Here is a 19,541-nt window from a genome sequence, read left to right as displayed (position 1 = left end):
CTCCTTAGGGCTAGATCCAAAATGAGAACCTCAACTCAGCATTCCGACACCAAATGTCCAGGCACCCTGCTGCCTAGAGGAATCCACAGCCCTGAGTTTGGCACCTAGGTTCTCTATACAATGCATGGGGAGAGTTAGGATACTAAGAATGGGATTCACAGAAGCCAGCAAGGCGAGCCAGGGAGATGCCTAAATTAACAGGCAAGATAGGCAGACTAACAGCTAATTTTGGGATCCCTCTAGGGCTTAGGTGAGAGCTGGGCATCTAGAACTTAAATGGTAGTGTACAAACCGAGAGGCGGGAATTTAGGTGTCTACAGGGTTAGGCATGGGTTTTGATGCAGGAGCGGCGGAAGCTTCCTACAAGTGGGGCGGGGAGGGGCCACTGGCACCAGAACCGTGGTCCCATCCACCTGCGTCATCCCTTTTCTGAGGCCTCACCCTCACACTGTCCCTTCCCCTGAACACCCTGACCCGCCCACTTGCTCTTCTCCACCCACTCTCCCCCACCCCCTAATTCGCCCTGATGGCTGGCAAAAAGTGGGAGGACATTCTCACTGCAGTGAGGGATGCTGATGCTGCTCCAACAGTGGCCTTGGCCCAGCCTTAGATTAGAATTAGGGCTGTCAATTAAATCACAGTTAATTTTGTTTTTAATTGCTTGAGTTAACTTGATTAAAAAACTGCAATTTTAATCTCACTGTTAAACCATAATAAAATACTAATTTAAATTTATTATAATATTTTGGAAGTTTTTCTACATTTTCAATTATATTGATTACAATTATAACATAGAATACAAAGTGTATAATGCTCCTTTATATTATTTTCTATTACAAATATTTGCACTGTAAAAAAAAAATAGTATTTTTCAATTCACCTCATACAAGTACTGTAGTGCAATCTCTTTATTGTGAAAGTGCAATTTACAAATATAGATTTTTTTTGTTACATAAATGCACTCAAAATCAAACAATGTAAAACTTTAGAGCCTACAAGTCCACTCAGTCCTACTTCTTGTTCAGCCAATTCCTAAGAGAAACAAATCTGTTAATGCTGCCTGCTTCTTATATACAGTGTCACTGGAAAGTGAGAACAGCTTCCATGCTGATGACATGTTCTGCTCGACAACAATCCAAAGCAGTGTGGATTCACACACATTTATTTTCATCATATCATTCAGATGCCACCAACAGAAAGCCGATTTTTTTTTTGGTGGTTCGGATCCTATACTTTCCGAATTGGAATGTTGCTCTTAAGACTTTTGACAGCATGTTCCACACCACGTCCATCTCAGATTTTGGAAGGCACTTCAGATTCTTAAACCTTGGATTGAGTGCTGTAGCTATCTTTAGAAATCTCATACTGGTACTTTCTTTGCATTTTGTCAGCTCTGCAATGAAAGTGTTCTTAAATCAAAGAACATATATTGGGTCATCATCCAAGACTGCCATAGCACACCATATGCGGCAGAATGCACATAAAACCACGGAGCAGGAGATATACAATTCTCCTCCAAGGAGTTCAGTTACAAATTTAATTAATGCATTATTTTAACAAGTGTCATCAGCATGAAAGCATGTCCTTTGGAATAGTGGCTGAAGCATGAAAGGATGTACAAATGTTTAGCATATCTGGCATGTAAATACCTTGCAATACTGGCTACAAAAGTGCCATGTGAACTACTGTTTTCACTTTCAGGTGACATTGTAAATAAGAAGCAGGCAGCAGTTTCTCCCAAAAAAGTAAACAATCTTGTTCATCTTAGCGATTGGCTGAACAAGAAGTAGGACTGAGTAGACTTGTAGGCTCTAAAGTTTTACATTGTTTTGTTTTTGAGTGCAGTTATGTAACAAAAAATTTCTACAGTTGTAAATTGCACTTTCACGATAAAGAGATTGCACTACAGTACTCGTCTGAGGTGAATTGAAAAATAGTATTTCTTTTGTTTACTTTTTTTTTTTTTTTTTTTTTTTTTTTTTTTTTTTACAGTGCAGCTATTTGTAATACAAAATAATATAAAGGAGCACTTTGTATTCCGTGTTGTAATTGAAATCAATTTGAAAATGTAGAAAACATCCAAAATATTTATAATAAATTTAAATTAGTATTTTATTATTGTTTAACAGTGCAATTAACAACACTATCTCATTATTAATTGCTATTAATTTTTTTAATTGTTTGACAGCCCTAATTAGAATAGCAACAGAATATGAACATTTTTGGTATGCTGCCAAAATTTTGCTAACACTGGTGACAGAAGGGAGGTAGCCATTTTCAAAAGCTTTTATCTCAGCCAAACTGGAATAGAATTTCATGGGACAAAGAAAGGCACTTCTTTATGAATTTCAAATGATTGCTGCAAACAATGACGGCGTTACAGAGTCCCTAGAAAAGGTCACAAGAAACTTTTATAATGGAAACAACCAAAATATCAGTATCACTACCCAGCTCCTCCTATACTTTTATTGTATTACATATAATAGCTGTGATGGGGCAAGGCCAGATGGCGATAGAAAAGTAATGGGAGATAGATATATTAGCTCCAGACTAAACAAATCCCTGGTACCAGGATAAGTGAAATGGCAGCTGCTCCAGGTCAATTAAGACACCTGGGGCCAATTAAGAACCTTCCAGAAGGCAGGGAGAAGGCTAGGTTGATTGGGACACTTGAAGCCAATCAGGGGCTGGCTGAAACTAGTTAAAACCCTCTCAGTTAGTCAGGGGGTGTGTGTGTGTGTAAGTTGTGCTGTTGGAGAGGCTGAGTAGTACACACCATATCAGGCACAAGGAAGGAGGCCCTGAGGTAAGGGTGAAGTGGAGCTTGAGGAAGTGAGGGCTGCTGTGGGGGAAGCAGCCCAGGGAATTGTACATGTCATGTTTCTAAAAGGTCAGCAACCATAGCTGATACTATTAGGGTCCCTAGGCTGGAGCCCGGAGTTGAGGGTGAGCTCGGGCTCCCCCCCCACCTTTGCCCCCTGATTAATCACTGAGACTGGGAGACAACAGAGACTGTGCAAGGAAGAATAACTTCTCCTCACTTCCCTTGCTGGCTTATGATGAAAATGGTTCAGTAGACTGCAAAAAGAAAAGGAGTACTTGTGACACCTTAGAGACTAACAAATTTATTTGAGCATACGCTTTCGTGAGCTACAGCTCACTTCATTGGATGCATTCAGTATGATGAAGTGAGTTGTAGCTCACGAAAGCTTATGCTCAAATAAATTTGTTAGTCTCTAAAGGTGCCACAAGTACTCCTTTTCTTTTTGCGAATACAGACTAACACGGCTACTACTCTGATACCGCTCAGTAGACTGTGACCCTTGTCTCTAGATAGAGAAGAGTTACTTGCAGGATCACAGTGAGACTCTGAGGCTAGTGAAATCCACCAGGAAACGCGGGACCCACGGAAGCAAGGACAGATCTTTGTCAGATAGCCTACGTAAATTTACCTCTGATTTCTTTCTTCACAGGTCCCCGCTTCACTTCTGGCTACAAAGCAGGATCCCTTTCTTGTTGCTAATGGTAGATAAGACGACTCCACTCCATATAAGAGGGCAGGAATTTGGGCAGGCATGATAAAGCAAGTGTTTGATAAGGCTGGAGTAGGGGTGCTATTTTTATTAGTTTGTACATAGGAAGAGGCGGATGGGCTTGTAGACCCTTTAGTTAATTGCTTGATGAAAAAGATACAGGATTGGGCACTTGCTAGCTTGAATGGGGAAAGAGGAAGTGAAGGAAAAAACACTATTGCCTCTCATTATAATGTATATGGCAACACCAATTTTTTTCATATTCTCTGTGTCTATATATATCTTCCTACTGTATTTTCCACTGCATGCATCCGATGAAGTGGGTTTTAGCCCATGAAGCTTATGCTCAAATAAATTTGTTAGTCTCTAAGGTGCCACAAGTACTCCTCATTATATTGCCTTTGTCCAAGTTAGAGTCCTACAGAACCACTGATGCTGCTCCTCTACCATCCAAGCCAGCAAAAGGCTCCAAGCCTGAAGCCTTCACCTCCATGGAGCCATCTGGCACAGTTGGCACTTTGCTTCCCCTTACTGAGTTCCTTAACCGTGGTGTGTCACAGCCCCTGGAAACTCTTACCACCCCTCCCATTCAATATGTTATAGAAATAGTTCAACAGCCCACTATTTCTGTAATTATAATGGCGATAAGGGTCAGCAAGATACTGTCTGAGTTAGAGCCAACAGTGGGTGAACAACATTTGCATGCTTTTCTTAAAATAACTAAATACCACCAAAAAAGATTTATTATTTGGTGCACCAAGCTCATTCCTTACACTACCTCTTTGAGCCCTTTTCCATCCAGGATTCCAGCTCCACAGCAGACAAGACTCTGACTACACAACAAGTTAGTTGCGTTGGTTTACTCAGCTTTTCAGTAAGTTACAAAACAGGTACGTCATGTTCCATCTTAAAAGAAAGTCAAGCATGAACAGTTCACAAGTTATTCAAAATGACATAACATTAACTCGAGAAATTGCCCCTGTATAGAATTTCAGGATTAATGTAATCTCATTAAATGGAGAACACACACACAAAACACCACTGAATCTGAACAGATAAAAGTGCTTACCTCAAGATCTTTTTTAAGTCTCTCCTCTCGTTCAGTACTGTATTCAAGTTCACTGGCCTGTCGTCGGAGAATGTCAGTGCAGTCATTATGTTCCAATTCCAGATCTTGTATTTTCTTATGCATATTCTGCAGTGCATTGTTTCGCTCCTGAAAGCAATGTGCATTTTACTACAATATTTTATTTCAGTAAGCATAGTCAACAAAGAGAAGTACCATAGGAGGTAGAGACCGATGGATACATTTGCTTCCAGGTTCTGCCAGCGGGAGACTCTGTATAGGCCCCCAATGGCAAGAAGTCCACCTGAAGCAGAGGAGAAGGATACCAGTGATGCAAGCTGCCACAACATCCTGATCAACCTGAGGATCTGGAAGTGGTCACCACTGTCCAAAAAGTGGTGCTAGTTAGAGAAAGTTATGGACAGGGCACCTGGAATATGGGCTAATTCAGTACATCACCAAGGTAGACTCCAATGGTGGAGCTCCTATAGAATCCCAGCTATAAGTTAAAGTGTGATTCTATCCTGAAAAGTTACTGCAAAAGGTTCCAGGTTTGTCTTTCACTGGCAGAAGCTCAAATTTGCTCAGTTTACAAGTAAAAGGCGGGACTGACAATATCCTGGACAAACCTTATGGAAGTAAGATCAACCTAATTCAGTAAAATTTAATACCTTTGGTTTGCAATGCATTAAAAAAAAGCAATGTATTATTATAGATTGTTTATAATTTTTCTAGGGATGTGACTAATGTAAATGTTAGGAATTTCAAATAACTGTTTCACAATATATGTGAAACGCGTTTCCTAGGAGATAGTCGGAAGAAGGTAAACCCTGGGGAGAAGCCCATTGTCTGCTGGAATTTCCAGTAGTAGGTAATTAGATCAAAGACCCCTGGACTGTATAAAGGATGGATTAAACTTTGTGCTTGTTCTGAGCTGAAGCTCTGATGAACATAGGGCCACAAAAAAACCCTTTGGGGTGGGGGTTCTGAAGGATTGCTTCTGCCAGAGCCCATGTTAGGGTTGGGATGATCTCTGGTATGCTTATTAGCATGCATATAGAGTCTCTTACTGTTTGTTGTATTTTCTCTGTAGTGCTTCTTACCTTCTGAATAAAATAGGCTTACACAGGAGGTGCTGCGTGGTACCTTACTCAGTTATTAGTCTCTGAAGAGAAACCAAGCAGGCCTGCTTAGGCAGAGTCTCTTGAGACCCAGAAGCCTAGTGTGGGTGCCCTTGCTGGACCAGAGGGTGGAATATAAATGTAGTTGCCCTGAACTGTGACAAAAAGGTATTTTTTTCTAACTTCAGGCCCTGAAAACTCACTCTAAGATCTGAAAGTCAGACTGGACTTCTCACATACCACCAATGACAAAAGGTTCTGATGGCAAAATTATTTCCTCATTTATTCCTGTGCACCTCTTAATTGGTTAGTGGAAGTAGAACTGATTGAAATCTAGTAAACAATTTGGTTTATGATAAATAAAAAGGAACAGACTCCACCTTAGTCTCCTGTAGTTGTCTTGCCTCTGTAGGGCTAACAGAGTGAAGAGCAGCAAAAGTTTATTTTGTCACTAAAGTCAAGCAATTCAGATGTGTGGGGTAACAAGTTATCCTTTTTTACAAAGTGACTCTTCAAAGTAGACCTCACACTTTAAACCCTGCCTCTGTCAGGGAGTGCACAGTGTAAATACGACTTTGCCTTCTACCATTTTCTCCTGCCCCACAATGTGGGTGGGGAGTGCAATTCCCCCAAGACCCAAGTTTGAACTAAAAAAAAAAACCTAAAACCCTTGTGCGATTTTAGATTTTCTGGAGAACAGTTTCAGATCGGCAAGTTATTATAAAGGTAAATGACTATTGCATATTACAATCAATTTAGAAAACTGATTGCACATTAGATTTGAAAGTGTGCACAGCACGCTGCTTTGTTACTTCAGCTTACTTGAGCTCTGTGTGTGATTATTGCTGTAATTCAACTGTCCTATACAAGGCTTTTTTCCTTCATTCATTTCTAAAGAAACGCATACAGCTCCTCTGTCAGAAGAGGACTGATTAGCTAGTTTGCTTGACAACATTCAGCTGCAAGTTCAGGATATTTAAAACTGTGCTTAGTATCTATTAATTGGTATCATTTTTGCTACAACCCTGTTTCTCAACGGATATGTCATAAGCTCAAGATGGGTCAAGAAGGGGTTGTTGTGGGGTCATGATCAGAATGAATCTTTAAAAAGAAGATAAAATTGGCTCTCTTCCTGTCAGTGCTGAGCTGCTACACTAACTCCCCAAGCCTTTACTCTCCCACCCCTGCCACCAGCTTCTCCATTGATGCAGGGAATTTGACCTCCACTTCATCACACAGAACTTCTCTTCAGCCAACGGGGCTCACTCAGCACCTAGAGAGGTGCCTCCTTCCGGCTCCTCCCCCTGCCCAGTATCCCACATTACAGCTCCTTTTTAGGCCACCTTTTCCTTACGCTGAGGTAGCTCCCTAGATAGGAGTGAGAAAAACTTGGCTGGCTGGGTGGAAAGAGATGCTGTAAAGTGGGAGGAGGGGAAAAAGGGAGCCAGAAAAGTTTGAAGTGAGCATGTTTTATGAAAATAATAATAATAATAAAAAAATCACAATATATGTATCAAAATACAGCACGAGACAAATGTACAAAATAATACTATGTTGAATACTTGTGATACTGTAACACAAAAACCAAGACAAACCAATATGAGTAGGGAAGCAGTATTTGTCTTTTCTGCTACCCTCCTTCTCCTTCCCCCCTCCTCAAGCAAAATTTAAGATGGATACTGGGGAAATGGGGTCATGAGCTAGTAAAAGGTGAGAATAATTGTGCTAAAATAGCTGCCTAATTTGCCATATTTATTCTCTATACCTATCCTTCTGTCTCAAAACAGACTTCAAGTATTGCAAGAAGTATATGTGCAATCAAATTTACTTCAAGGTTTAACAAACAGTTTGTCCTTTTAAAGAAGAGTCTAAATTGCAGAATTTATTCTCTTGCTCAATTTCTTTATTTCCAACTGTTTCCAAATTGGTCAAGAAACAAGATGACTCTTCCTAAGTATTTTTCCGTGTCCCCAAAATCTGTTATATATTTGTTATTCTGATAACCACTTTATTATCTAGACAGGTTTCAGAGTAGCAGCCGTGTTAGTCTGTATTCGCAAAAAGAAAAAGGAGTACTTGTGGCATCTCAGAGACTAACAAATTTATCTGAGCATAAGCTTTCGTAAGCTAAAGCTCACTTCATCGGATGCATTCAGTGGAAAATACAGTGGGGAAATTTATATACACACACACACACACACACAGAGAACATGAAGCAATGGGTTTTATTATACACACTGTAAGGAGAGTGATCACTTAAGATGAGGTATTACCAGCGGGAAGGGAGGGGGGGGAGGAAAACCTTTTAAGGTGATAATCAAGGTGGGCCATTTCCAGCAGTTGACAAGAACGTCTGAGGAACTGTGGTGGGGGGGGGGGAGAAATAACATGGGGAAATAGTTTTACTTTGTGTAATGACCCATCCACTCCCAGTCTCTATTCAAGCCTAAGTTAATTGTATCCAGTTTGCAAATTAATTCCAATTCAGCAATCTCTCGTTGGAGTCTGTTTCTGAAGATTTTTGTTGTTGAAAGGATAGCCACTCAGGTCTGTAACTGAGTGACCGGAGAGATTGAAGTGTTCTCCGACTGGTTTTTGAATGTTATAATTCTTGATGTCTGATTTGTGTCCATTTATTTTTTTACGTAGAGACTGTCCAGTTTGACCAATGTACATGGCAGAGGGGCATTGCTAGAACATGATGGCATATATCACATTGGTAGATGCACAGGTGAACGAGCCTCTGATATTGTGGCTGATGTGATTAGGCCCTATGATTGTGTCCCCTGAATAGATATGTGGACAGAGTTGGCAAAGGGCTTCATTGCAAGGACAGGTTCCTGGGTTAGTGTTTTTGTTGTGTACTGTGTGGTTGCTGGTGAGTATTTGCTTCAGGTTGGGGGGCTGTCTGTAAGCAAGGACTGGCCTGTCTCCCAAGATCTGTGAGAGTGATGGGTCGTCCTTCAGGATAGGTTGTAGATCCTTGATGATGCGTTGAAGACGTTTTAGTTGGGGGCTGAAAGTGATGGCTAGTGGCGTTCTGTTGTTTTCTTTGTTGGGCCTGTCCTGTAGTAGGTGACTTCTGGATACGCTTCTGGCTCTGTCAATCTGTTTCTTCACTTCAGCAGGTGGGTATTGTAGTTGTAAGAATGCATGATAGAGATCTTGTAGGTGTTCATCTCTGTCTGAGGGGTTGGAGCAAATGCGATTATATCATAAAGCTTGGCTGTAGACAAAGGATTGTGTGGTGTGGTCTGGATGAAAGCTAGAGCCTCCAACTAAATCCTCTTCAACACATCATCAAGGGTCTACAACCTATCCTGAAGGACGACCCATCACTCTCACAGATCTTGGGAGACAGGCCAGTCCTTGCTTACAGACAGCCCCACAACCTGAAACAAATACTCACCAGAAACCACACAACAAAAACACTAACCCAGGAACCTATCCTTGCAATGAAGCCTGTTGCCAACTCTGTCCACATATCTATTCAGGGGACACCATCATAGGGCCTAATCACATCAGCCACAATATCAGAGGCTCGTTCACCTGTGCATCTACCAATGTGATATGTGCCAGCAATGCCCCTCTGCCATGTACATTGGTCAAACTGGACAGTCTCTACGTAAAAGAATAAATGGACACAAATCAGACATCAAGAATTATAACATTCAAAAACCAGTCGGAGAACACTTCAATCTCTCCGGTCACTCGATTACAGACCTGAGAGTGGCTATCCTTCAACAACAAAAATCTTCAGAAAGAGACTCCAATGAGAGACTGCTGAATTGGAATTAATTTGCAAACTGGATACAATTAACTTAGGCTTGAATAGAGACTGGGAGTGGATGGGTCATTACACAAAGTAAAACTATTTCCCCATGTTATTTCTCCCCCCCCCCCACCTCACCCTCCACTGTTCCTTAGACGTTCTTATTAACTGCTGGAAATGGCCCACCTTGATTATCACCATAAAAAGTTTTCCTCCTCCCCTCCCTTCCCGCTGGTAATAGCTCATCTTAAGTGATCACTCTCCTTACAGTGTGTATGATAAAACCCATTGCTTCATGTTCTCTCTGTGTGTGTGTGTGTGTGTGTGTGTGTGTATATATATATATATATATAAATAAATCTCCCCCGTTTTTCCACCGAATGCATCCGATGAAGTGAGCTGTAGCTCACGAAAGCTTATGCTCAAATAAATTTGTTAGTCTCTAAAGTGCCACAAGTACTCCTTTTCTTATTATCTAGACAGAGACTGAACAAAGATTATACAAAACTAGGTAAGATTAGCAAGTTTAAATCAAATGAAGACATACACACATTTCTAACACAATATCATGCAAAACACAATCTTTTACACACATTCTAAGACAAATCCAATCTCCCAGTTAGAGGGGAATTCTCAAAATGTGTAAAGCTTGCAGAGCTGCTCCTAAGCCAGCCTCCTCTCCCCACCATCTTAAGGGGGTATTGTTAGGGGAAGTGAGAAGGGGGTAATGACACAGGTGGAGAATTCTTCCCCCTTTAGGGCCCCTAGCTAGTTGTTCTATGCTTTTGTACATCTGAGTTGGGGCAACCTGAGATTCAGGGAGCTATAACCAGCTTCCTAATGGTACCTCTTCATTTCCTTTCCTCCTGTGCCAAGATAAGCTTGGAGCAAGAGACAGAATTTCACTATAGTCTGGAGGCAGACATTTTTTTTCCCCCTAAATGGCCTTTTAGGGCAGCAACAAGTGGATCATACTGAGCAAATATACTGCCGGGGTACAGCCAGAAAAATTGTAAAAGGTCTGTCTACTCTGGGATATTCATTTATGTATTTAATAAAGAATAAGAAGAGTTTATCTGAAATTTGAAATCATTTCCTATGTGAACAGTAAGTGGTGTTTCTCTAAATCCCAACTGGTGAGACTGGAAAGGAAAAAAATATTTATACTGGAAACTGGTTCAACTGTTTTTATAAACATTGTCTCCACAGGCTGTAAATAATTCAGGTTTCTGGAGATTTTGAGTAGGAATAGTTTTCTGTTTAGAAACTGATTGAACTATTTTACAAAACAATCTAGATGAACTATAAATAATTAAAGTTTATAGTGCTATACATTGTTTATGGTACTATAAGCTGTCCTTGTGTAAAATGTCCATGTATGATGGATGCACTACCATGCTAAACCACCAATGGGATCATTATTAATCTAGCTGCAGACACCCAGCAGTTTTGTGTAATTACATCTATAGAACCCACAAAAACCATAGATGATAAAAAAAGACTATCCAAGTAATGAGCCCCCAATATCCTGAGCACATAGTTAAGCAGGAGCTCCCAAAAGTTCCAGAAAGAATAGTTGTGGTTTGGTGGACAGCTCTAAGCTTTTCCATAACTAGTATCAGAAGCAAGACATAAAAGTGATTTAGACAGAGAATCTTTGGAGACACAATTTTTCAAAATGGTTTTCTGTGCAGAAAATAGCATGACTGCAATAAACCCTCCTTCTGGTAATAAAAAAAAAAAAAAAAGTATTACCAGAGAGATATGCATTTGGTCTTCAAATTCTGCTACTACTGCTATGTCATGTACACTTATTCCTAGAAATTACTAATCATTGGTAATCTTCCAAGTAGGGAAGGGGAGAGAGAGAGAGAATTACTCACAAAAGCATTTAGCAGAAAGTGAAGTCTGACAAGACCTTACCCACGTGCAACAGTTGAGGAAACACAAGACTTTTGCTAAAGCTTAAAATGGATTTCCTGAAACCAGCTCCAACTGAGTGTTTTAGAAACCTCCATTAAAAAAAGTAAAAAAAATTGAACCACAAGAACGTAACAGAAATACCTATCAGATGCTATGCAAAAGATTGAGATCCACCAAATACAGTGAGCTACTAACAACCAAAAATAGGTTTAGATCTCTTTCAGTTAGGTTATTCGTAGGCAGCATGCCATGATTTCATTGGTGTCTACTGGAAAGATGACCTCTAGTGTAAAGTGTATGTGAAAAAATATGGGCAATTGGAAAAGGTATTATAGCACTGCTAAAAATAATCCAAACACTACACTAGAGAAAGTCTGAGCTAAAATCCTATTTTCTTCTCTTGTGACACTAAAGTTAGCAACTATGTGTTTATTAGTATGTTGGGAGATGTGTTTTGGAGCAGGTGATAATAATGAGAAATGGAGGAAAGCTGATATCTCAACTTGTGCTGGGTCTACATTAGCTGTGCATAAAATAGATAGTATTATCTCCACTATGGGGAAGATATGATATTGCTCCCTTTGAAAAAACATCCCTTATATTCACAATATGGTACAGAGAACACTAAGGAGGAGGGAAGTTTGATGGAAAGTTCAATTGCACTAGAATATTCTTAAAATAACATTGTAAGAGCCAGAAGTATAGTGACTTTTTTATTCATACATTATGGACTTGATCCTGAAGGGTACTGAGCTCTCCTGCAGCTTCCCATTGAAGTTAGTGAGAGTTCAGGACTCTCAATAGCTCACAGGAGGGCTCCACACCTTGCAGAATCAACTCCTAAATGAGCAATGGTATCATGTATACTCATGTATATATAAAAGGTACAAGGATAATTGCCTTTCACTATGACAGGTTTCAGAGTAGCAGCCGTGTTAGTCTGTATTCGCAAAAAGAAAAGGAGTACTTGTGGCACCTTAGAGACTAACAAATTTATTAGAGCATAAGCTTTCGTGAGCTACAGCTCACTTCATCGGATGCATTTGGTTTCCACCAAATGGAAACCAAATGCATCCGATGAAGTGAGCTGTAGCTCACGAAAGCTTATGCTCTAATAAATTTGTTAGTCTCTAAGGTGCCACAAGTACTCCTTTTCTTTTTGCCTTTCACTGTGTAAGAGGTGCAGGCATGCTTACACAAAAAAAACCCATAGTACTCACTGGGAAAGTATTTTCTAGGTTAACCACAAGGTGATGCTATTGCACTTATTACTGAATTTATGCTTCTTAGTTGTAAACCAGCTGGCATTCCAAGCACACTAGGGAGAGCCACACTGCCCTGTGTTAGAAAGCAGATTATTCTCCTTCTGTCTCCTAAAGACACACTTCAATAGTTTAAGCTGGATTCATTTCTGTATCCTGTTATGGACATTAACTCCAAGCCTGTCTTCAAGAGTTTATGCACTCCATTGTTCCTCTAGCTTTCAATATACAGATTAAGGCCCACATTTTTAAAAGGAACCTCAATTTGTCCTTCAATTTCACACCCAAATATAACTGAGTACAAAACTAGAGGTCAGTATTTTAAATGTAGCTGCAAGTGCTCAATGTCAGAAAGACTGGCACACTTTTGCAGTCAACTTCCATGATTGTGGCTGCTTGCTGATTTTTTACTCACTCGTCAAATCTGGCTATCAAACAAAACAGAATTTAAAACTAAACCACAGATAATTACTATCAACTAGTGACTGAGACAGTCAGTATATATTTAATAAAATCCATATTTACATGGTACATTAGGAAGAATAGAAAGCCCATGAGAGAAAATGCAGATTCAAATCAAAGTAGAGGAGTAATAAGGGGAGAATGCAGCCACCCTATGAGGAAAGGAACCTGCTGCTGCTACTGGGTAAAGACACTGAAGCTCAGAGCAGTGATCCCATCTCAGGGCTATTCTAGGAATAAGGAGCTAACATCTTTACACCAGCTGGTCAGCAACCCGACCTCCTTGACTTCTGTAAATTGAATATGTGGGATCCCTTCCCCAACCAGCCCCATATCTTTATTCCACCAAATCCCTTTCAACTTTAAACTAATCGGACAGCAATTATAGATGGCGTGTTCAGAGTTCCTCTCCTCCAATTCCATCTTAGACCTTCTCCAATCAGATTTCTACCCCTTGCGCTTGACTGTAACTGCTCTTACTATAGAGTCTCCGATGACCTCTTTTCCTATTCAAAGCTCAGAACCAGTACTCCATTCTCATCCTTCTTGGCCCGTCAGCCCCTCTGGCACAGTCAACCATGCTCCTCTTGAAATCTCGTCCTGCCTTCGCTTCCATAATTCTGACCTGTCCTGGTTCTCTTTCACTTCTCTAATTATTTCTTCTGCATATCCTGTCGAGGTTCCTCCTCATCTGCCTCAATCTTTCTGTGGAAGGCGGAGGGGAGTCCACAGGGCTCTATCCTTGGTCTCTTTATCTTCTCCCTCTGCAATGTAGGGTAATCTCAACCACAAATTTAACCACCATCTCCATGCCCATGACTTACAAATCTACCTCTCTACTCCAGACCTGTTTCTTTCTGTCCCCACCTGTCTCTCTCTCTCTCTCTCTCTCTCTCTCTCTGACATCAAGTCATGGATATCTAGCCATAAGCTCAAGCTCAACTTCACTAAAACAAAGCTCCTAATCTCCTTCCTTTCTCAATCACTGTGGACAACACCACAATCCTGCCAGTCATTCAGGCCCATAACCCGGGCATCATCTTTTTTTAAAACTCCTCCTTAAAACTCTCCTTTGCCATGATGTCTACAACAACAACAACAACAAAAAAACATAACAGTTGGGTCATTGGTGCACCAATACCACTGCCTCTACTGACAAATATGATTTCATTGTCTCCTTGTACTCAACCATCTGTCTGACTTCAAATGTTGTCTCTTATATTTAGCTTGTAAGCTCTTTGGGGCATTGACTGTACAGCACCTAGCCCAACAGGGTCCCATCACAGGGTCCACTCATCATGGTGGCGCTTCCTGGTGGCGGTCACAGTGATTAGGTCTGCCAGTGCACCCTCCTGGTAGTGCCTCTCCCATCATCATCATCTATATGACTCAGCCCTCAGGCCAATCATCATCTGTATTTTCCCCTTCCAGGGTTCAGTCAATTATTCCAGCCATTTCCCCCATAGCTAATGGGGGACCCAGGTCCACCCACTACTCCAGGTCCCAACACAGGGACCCTGTAGATAGCAGCCTCCTGCTGAGTCTCCTTATCTTCCTTCAATGCTGCTTCAATTCCCTAGGCCACTTTCCCGGCAGCAGCACCTCCTTCACCCTTTCCTCAGGGCTTTCAGCTAGCAAGTTCCAGCAGTCAGTCAGGTCCCCGGGGTCCCTGCCAGCAACTGCTCTGTCCAAAGTGCTATCCTTGCTGCAGCTTGCTAAGAACACAATCCTCATTCCTTGGACTCCCAGTTGCAACTGACCCTTGCTTTACCCTGTAGCTCCTTTTGTACTAGCCCGCTGGGCCCTGATTGGCTGCTCCATACAGCCTCTTTCCTATTGGCTGCTTCCTGCACAGCCTCTCTAGGCTGCTTGGAGGACTCACTTCCACGCTCTTTTATGGGACAGAGTGTGGAAGGCCCATGAGGCTTCCGTTAACCCCATCCACTCTTGTATGGGGTAAACGAACATCCCATCACAGGTCCTGGTCCATCACTAGTGTCCATGCCCCTCCTCCTCCTCCTCCTCCTCCTAAGGGGCTATCCATAAATTCATAAATTTGGTGGATTTTTGTTTTCCCACCAAATGCATCCGATGAAGTGAGCTGTAGCTCATGAAAGCTTATGCTCTAATAAATTTGTTAGTCTCTAAGGTGCCACAAGTACTGCTTTTCTTTTTGCGAATACAGACTAACACCTCTGCTACTCTGAAAATACAGGGAGTGATTCTCTCTGCTCCATCCCCTATACATTGCTCCTAAAGTCACAGCAAAAATCTGACCCAGGATCTAAATTTAAACCATTTAGTTAAAAGAGTATGGGGGGTTTGAGGTAAATTAAAAAAAAAAAAAAATCACCTCACATACATTTGTGGACTTATTTACAAAGAGCAGTATGGGTCAATAACCATGTTCTAAAGTTACACAGAAGAAGATTCAGCATTTTTAACAAATGTAGAGAGACAGAGAAAAAGTTTCATTATGGGGTGTTTCATCCAGCATTTGTCTAATGTAACTACTCAGACTGGCTCTGTAGTCCTCCTCCTTGTTGAACCAGAACAATTCTTAATACATCTTCTGATACAAATAGAAACATAGTAATTATTCCATCAGGACACTGCACACATTTGTTAAATGTATAATATAATGTGTAACTAAAACTCAAAAATAGGGGTCTGAATGTTTGAGGGACCAGTGATTTAGTGACATGACTGAACTTTTCACCACTAGCTTAACCAATTTATATTCAGCTCAGGTTAGTAGCGACCAAGATTTATCTTCAGTGACCTGTGCAAAATAATTTTAGTGATCACAGACAATGTCCACTTCAAAGTCAATTACACAACCGGCATGCTTGTTGACAGTCTCAGAAGAATGGCCTGGGTTCAAATGGAGATGAAAAATTAATTGCCTTCTCTTTAAAGGGGAAGACCAACTGTACTGGATCTGTGGACTTTCCCCTGCACAGAAGAAAGACACATTGATTTTTAAAAAGCTACTGTTGCCCATTCTTACCTGCTCTGTGGATAAATAGTGGAGTTCAATCTCCAGGGATCAAGTAGGTCAACACCTTTCACAATTACTATATTCACAAAGATTTTTAAAATTAAAGCCTTGAAAGCTATTAAATGATCTATTAATAAAATAAATCAAGCGATGGTATGATGCTTGGCTTATACTATGTACATAATAGGCATTTTTTTAGTTAGTGATTTATTATAAATAAAATACCTGCAACATAAACTGGAACTCTCTTCTTTCTGCTTCACACTGCTCTAACTGAAACCTAAACTCCTTTAATGCTGTCTCTCTGATTTGCGATTCCATCATATTCCTCTGCTCCTTGTGATGCTCCAGAGTCTCCTTGATCCAGATAGTCGTTTTATTATTAAAACTCATAAGAAGTTACAAAATCCTATGTAAAATAGTGTTGAATATAATAATATCAAATCTACTGTGCCTCAAAGAACCATTTAATCCTTGCGGTCTAGTCTTACAGACATGTAGACCTGGTCTGAAAATGTATTTAGAAAAATCACTTCCATGACTAGTGTCCTACTAGTAGGCTTGCACGGATTGGGATTTAGCTTCTAGGCTACCCAAGACCTAGAATGCTTCATGTTACTTCTCAGAACTCCTTATGGCTAGCACAGGAATGGAGTTGATTGGATTGGAAGAAACCATGTCCAACTGTTCTCAGCTCAATGTGAAGTCTTAAAAGGAGAAATAAAAGAGGAAAATGGGAATATCCAAGAATCTCCAATGAAGATGGGCTTTAAAGGAGCGATCTGCTCTTTTTCTCTCTGTCATGTTTGTGGACAGTCACTTCTTCAGTTCATAGATTCATAGATACTAAGGTCAGAAGGGACCATTCTGATCATCTAGTCTGACCTCCTGCACAGCGCAGGCCACAGAATCTCACCCATCCACTCCTACAAAAAACCTTCCCCATGTCTGAGCTATTGAAGTCCTTAAATCATGGTTCAAAGACTTCAAGGAGCAGAGAAGCCTCCCTCAAGTCAACCATGCCCCATGCTACAGAGGAAGGCGAAAAACCTCCAGGGCCTCTCCAATCTGCCCTGGAGGAAAATTCCTTCCCGACCCCAAATATGGCAATCAGCTAAACCCTGAGCATATGGGCAAGATTCACTAGCCAGATACTACAGAAAATTCTTTCCTGGGTAACTCAGATCCCATCCATCTAATATCCCATCTCAGGGGATGAATCAGTTCTCATCGGGCATATCTACATTTGAGCTGGGAAGTATGATTTAGCTGAGCTGCTACCTGTGTTACCCCAGCTACACTGCTATTTTTAGCACACTAGCTTGAGAAGACCCAGTGCCGGTATATCTACACAAGCTGAGACTCACAGCTCCAGTTCAAATGTAGAGGTACTCTCTTGCACAGTTAGTGCAAGATGTCACCACAGGGCACAATAAAGTTGTTTGGGTGTCTTAATTTCGTTGTTGTTTTGGAATACAAATTAACACAAAGACTTATCTGAAGAGCAGCATGCAACTGCAATATAGGAAGAAGCCTGACAATCTGTCTAGATGTACTAGGCATTTTTGCCAAATGGCACAAAATTTTGGGACCAAAAGTTCAGCACCACTTGCAGAAATGCTAGCATAGACTAGGCACCGAAAGTCATCACTGTGTCATCCTGCTCTGAGTGTTTAGAACACCAGCAACTAACTGCAGCCCTATCTACACTAATGTTTCCACTGTAACCACCAGTGGAGCTTTTCACCATTTCACACAGACCATATACAAAATTTGTTTTTTTAAAAGTAGTAAGTTTGGAGACTTTTTTATATAAGAATCAGTGACTCGGGAGTTGTATATTGCTACAGTATAACCCTCAAAAGGAAGAAAGAGTGTACTTTTGAAAGCCTGTGCTGAAATATTTCACATTCTATGGAACATTTTCTGACTTTTTTCTTTTGTTCAGAAAAAAATTATTCAGGCACAAATAAAAAGTCCAGACATTATTATGTCACTCCATTCATTACTTGTATTTAAACATTATACCTGTATAACATTTTCCAGTTTAGTCCTCTCCTTCAGAAGTAACTCATATTCACTATTACAGGTCTTGAGGATGTTATCTTTCTCTTCTAAGTCACTTGTAAGTCTTTGCTGCTGTTCCTTCCAATTCTGCTGAGAAATATGAAACACTCTCTCGATCTCAGCCAATTTCTGTTGAAGCTCTGCATTCATAGCTGTTATTTAAAAGAGAAACATCATCTGCTAATTTTTTTTAAAGAAGGTAAAACCAGTGTTAGCTCTACTAAGTATTCAGATCCTTTAAGCATGTAACAGAAAAAGGGTTAGAATAGTAATGATTCTGGAGCTGTAGATTACTTTTGATATATACTTCAGCAATAATATCAATAGTTTGCATTTCTGTAGCATCTTTCATAAGAGATCTCAAAATGCTTTACAGGCTTTAATAAATTGAACCTCACAACACCTCTATGAATAGTTAAGAATTACCTCCATTTGTAAAATGGAGAGACTGAAACTTGAAGTGGTTAACTTCATATTTCCATATTCCAGTTCCTTGCCCAACTGATTTCCATGTTTTGTTTTGGGTATCACTTGTACACAGATATCACTTTCTGTATCTCCTTCACTAGGTGTCTTTTTACTTGGCTTTCTTTCTTCAGCTTCAACTCCTGTCTTCATCTTAACCTCCTTCAGCCCAATTCAATATTGATAGTCTGCTAACAGATAAGAGCATCCTTCGACGAAAGCTCTACCAATTACATCTCCCTTCTATATCGGTTATCCTGCTATCCATTATATACCATCTAGAAGCTAGGAACTCACCACATCTGCCTTCTGTCACATGTATAACTGTAACACTGCCCAGCCCAATACTCTAGTACTCTTCCTTTCAACCATGATTCATACTGCCTTCTCCTGTCTCCAACTACTGTAATTCCCAGCTCTCTAAAGATCACTATGTCCAATAGGGGGAACACAGTCTCTGTATTCCCAAATCTTAATCAGTTTTTCATTTAGTTCAAAATCCAGTATACAATTAATCGAAGGATCAATTCCCTTACCTAATCTCAACTCCCTTTTCTAACTATTCTATATACTCTCTGAATACCAGACTTCCTTCTGTCTCTTTCCCTACCCCCTCCACATTGGGGGATCTCTCTCCCTCACTGCCTTCCCATAATTGTGGACAAGCTCTCTATATTTCACTTGATTTTCTTCAAATCCCATTACAGGACGCAACTCTAACTCTTAATCCTTTAAAAAAAAAAAAAAAAAAAAAAGACCAACCAATCCTAAATTATTCTGGGCTTCCTTGTTGCCCAATATGCAGTCTTCCCTGACCTAACTTAGCCTCTTCAAAAATCCTCTTATTCTGCAGGAAACATTTAGACTCC

General features: G+C 40.5%; 1 protein-coding gene across 35 annotated transcripts in view; it reads right to left on the bottom strand.

The window, feature by feature from the left end:
* CCDC171 (coiled-coil domain containing 171) overlaps window positions 1–19,541 on the bottom strand; it is a 269,930-nt gene that overhangs the window by 226,429 nt on the left and 23,960 nt on the right. For 23 of the 35 annotated variants that reach the window (XR_006281478.1, XM_043514804.1, XM_043514806.1 and 20 more), the window contains 3 exons: window positions 18,169–18,359; window positions 16,366–16,497; window positions 4,603–4,749 (listed from right to left, as the gene is read on the bottom strand). Coding sequence is in view for 32 of the 35 variants with exons in the window: in XM_043514804.1 (XP_043370739.1) it covers window positions 4,603–4,749; window positions 16,366–16,497; window positions 18,169–18,359 (470 nt within the window). In the remaining 3 variants the exon portion in view is untranslated. The remainder of the gene's footprint in view (window positions 1–4,602; window positions 4,750–16,365; window positions 16,498–18,168; window positions 18,360–19,541) is intronic. The other 12 variants (XR_006281477.1, XR_006281476.1, XM_043514814.1 and 9 more) reach the window with 1 other exon arrangement.

Source organism: Dermochelys coriacea, chromosome 5 (assembly GCF_009764565.3).
Source record: "Dermochelys coriacea isolate rDerCor1 chromosome 5, rDerCor1.pri.v4, whole genome shotgun sequence".
Classification (NCBI taxonomy): domain Eukaryota; kingdom Metazoa; phylum Chordata; order Testudines; family Dermochelyidae; genus Dermochelys; species Dermochelys coriacea.
This window is presented reverse-complemented; position numbering and strand designations above follow the sequence as displayed.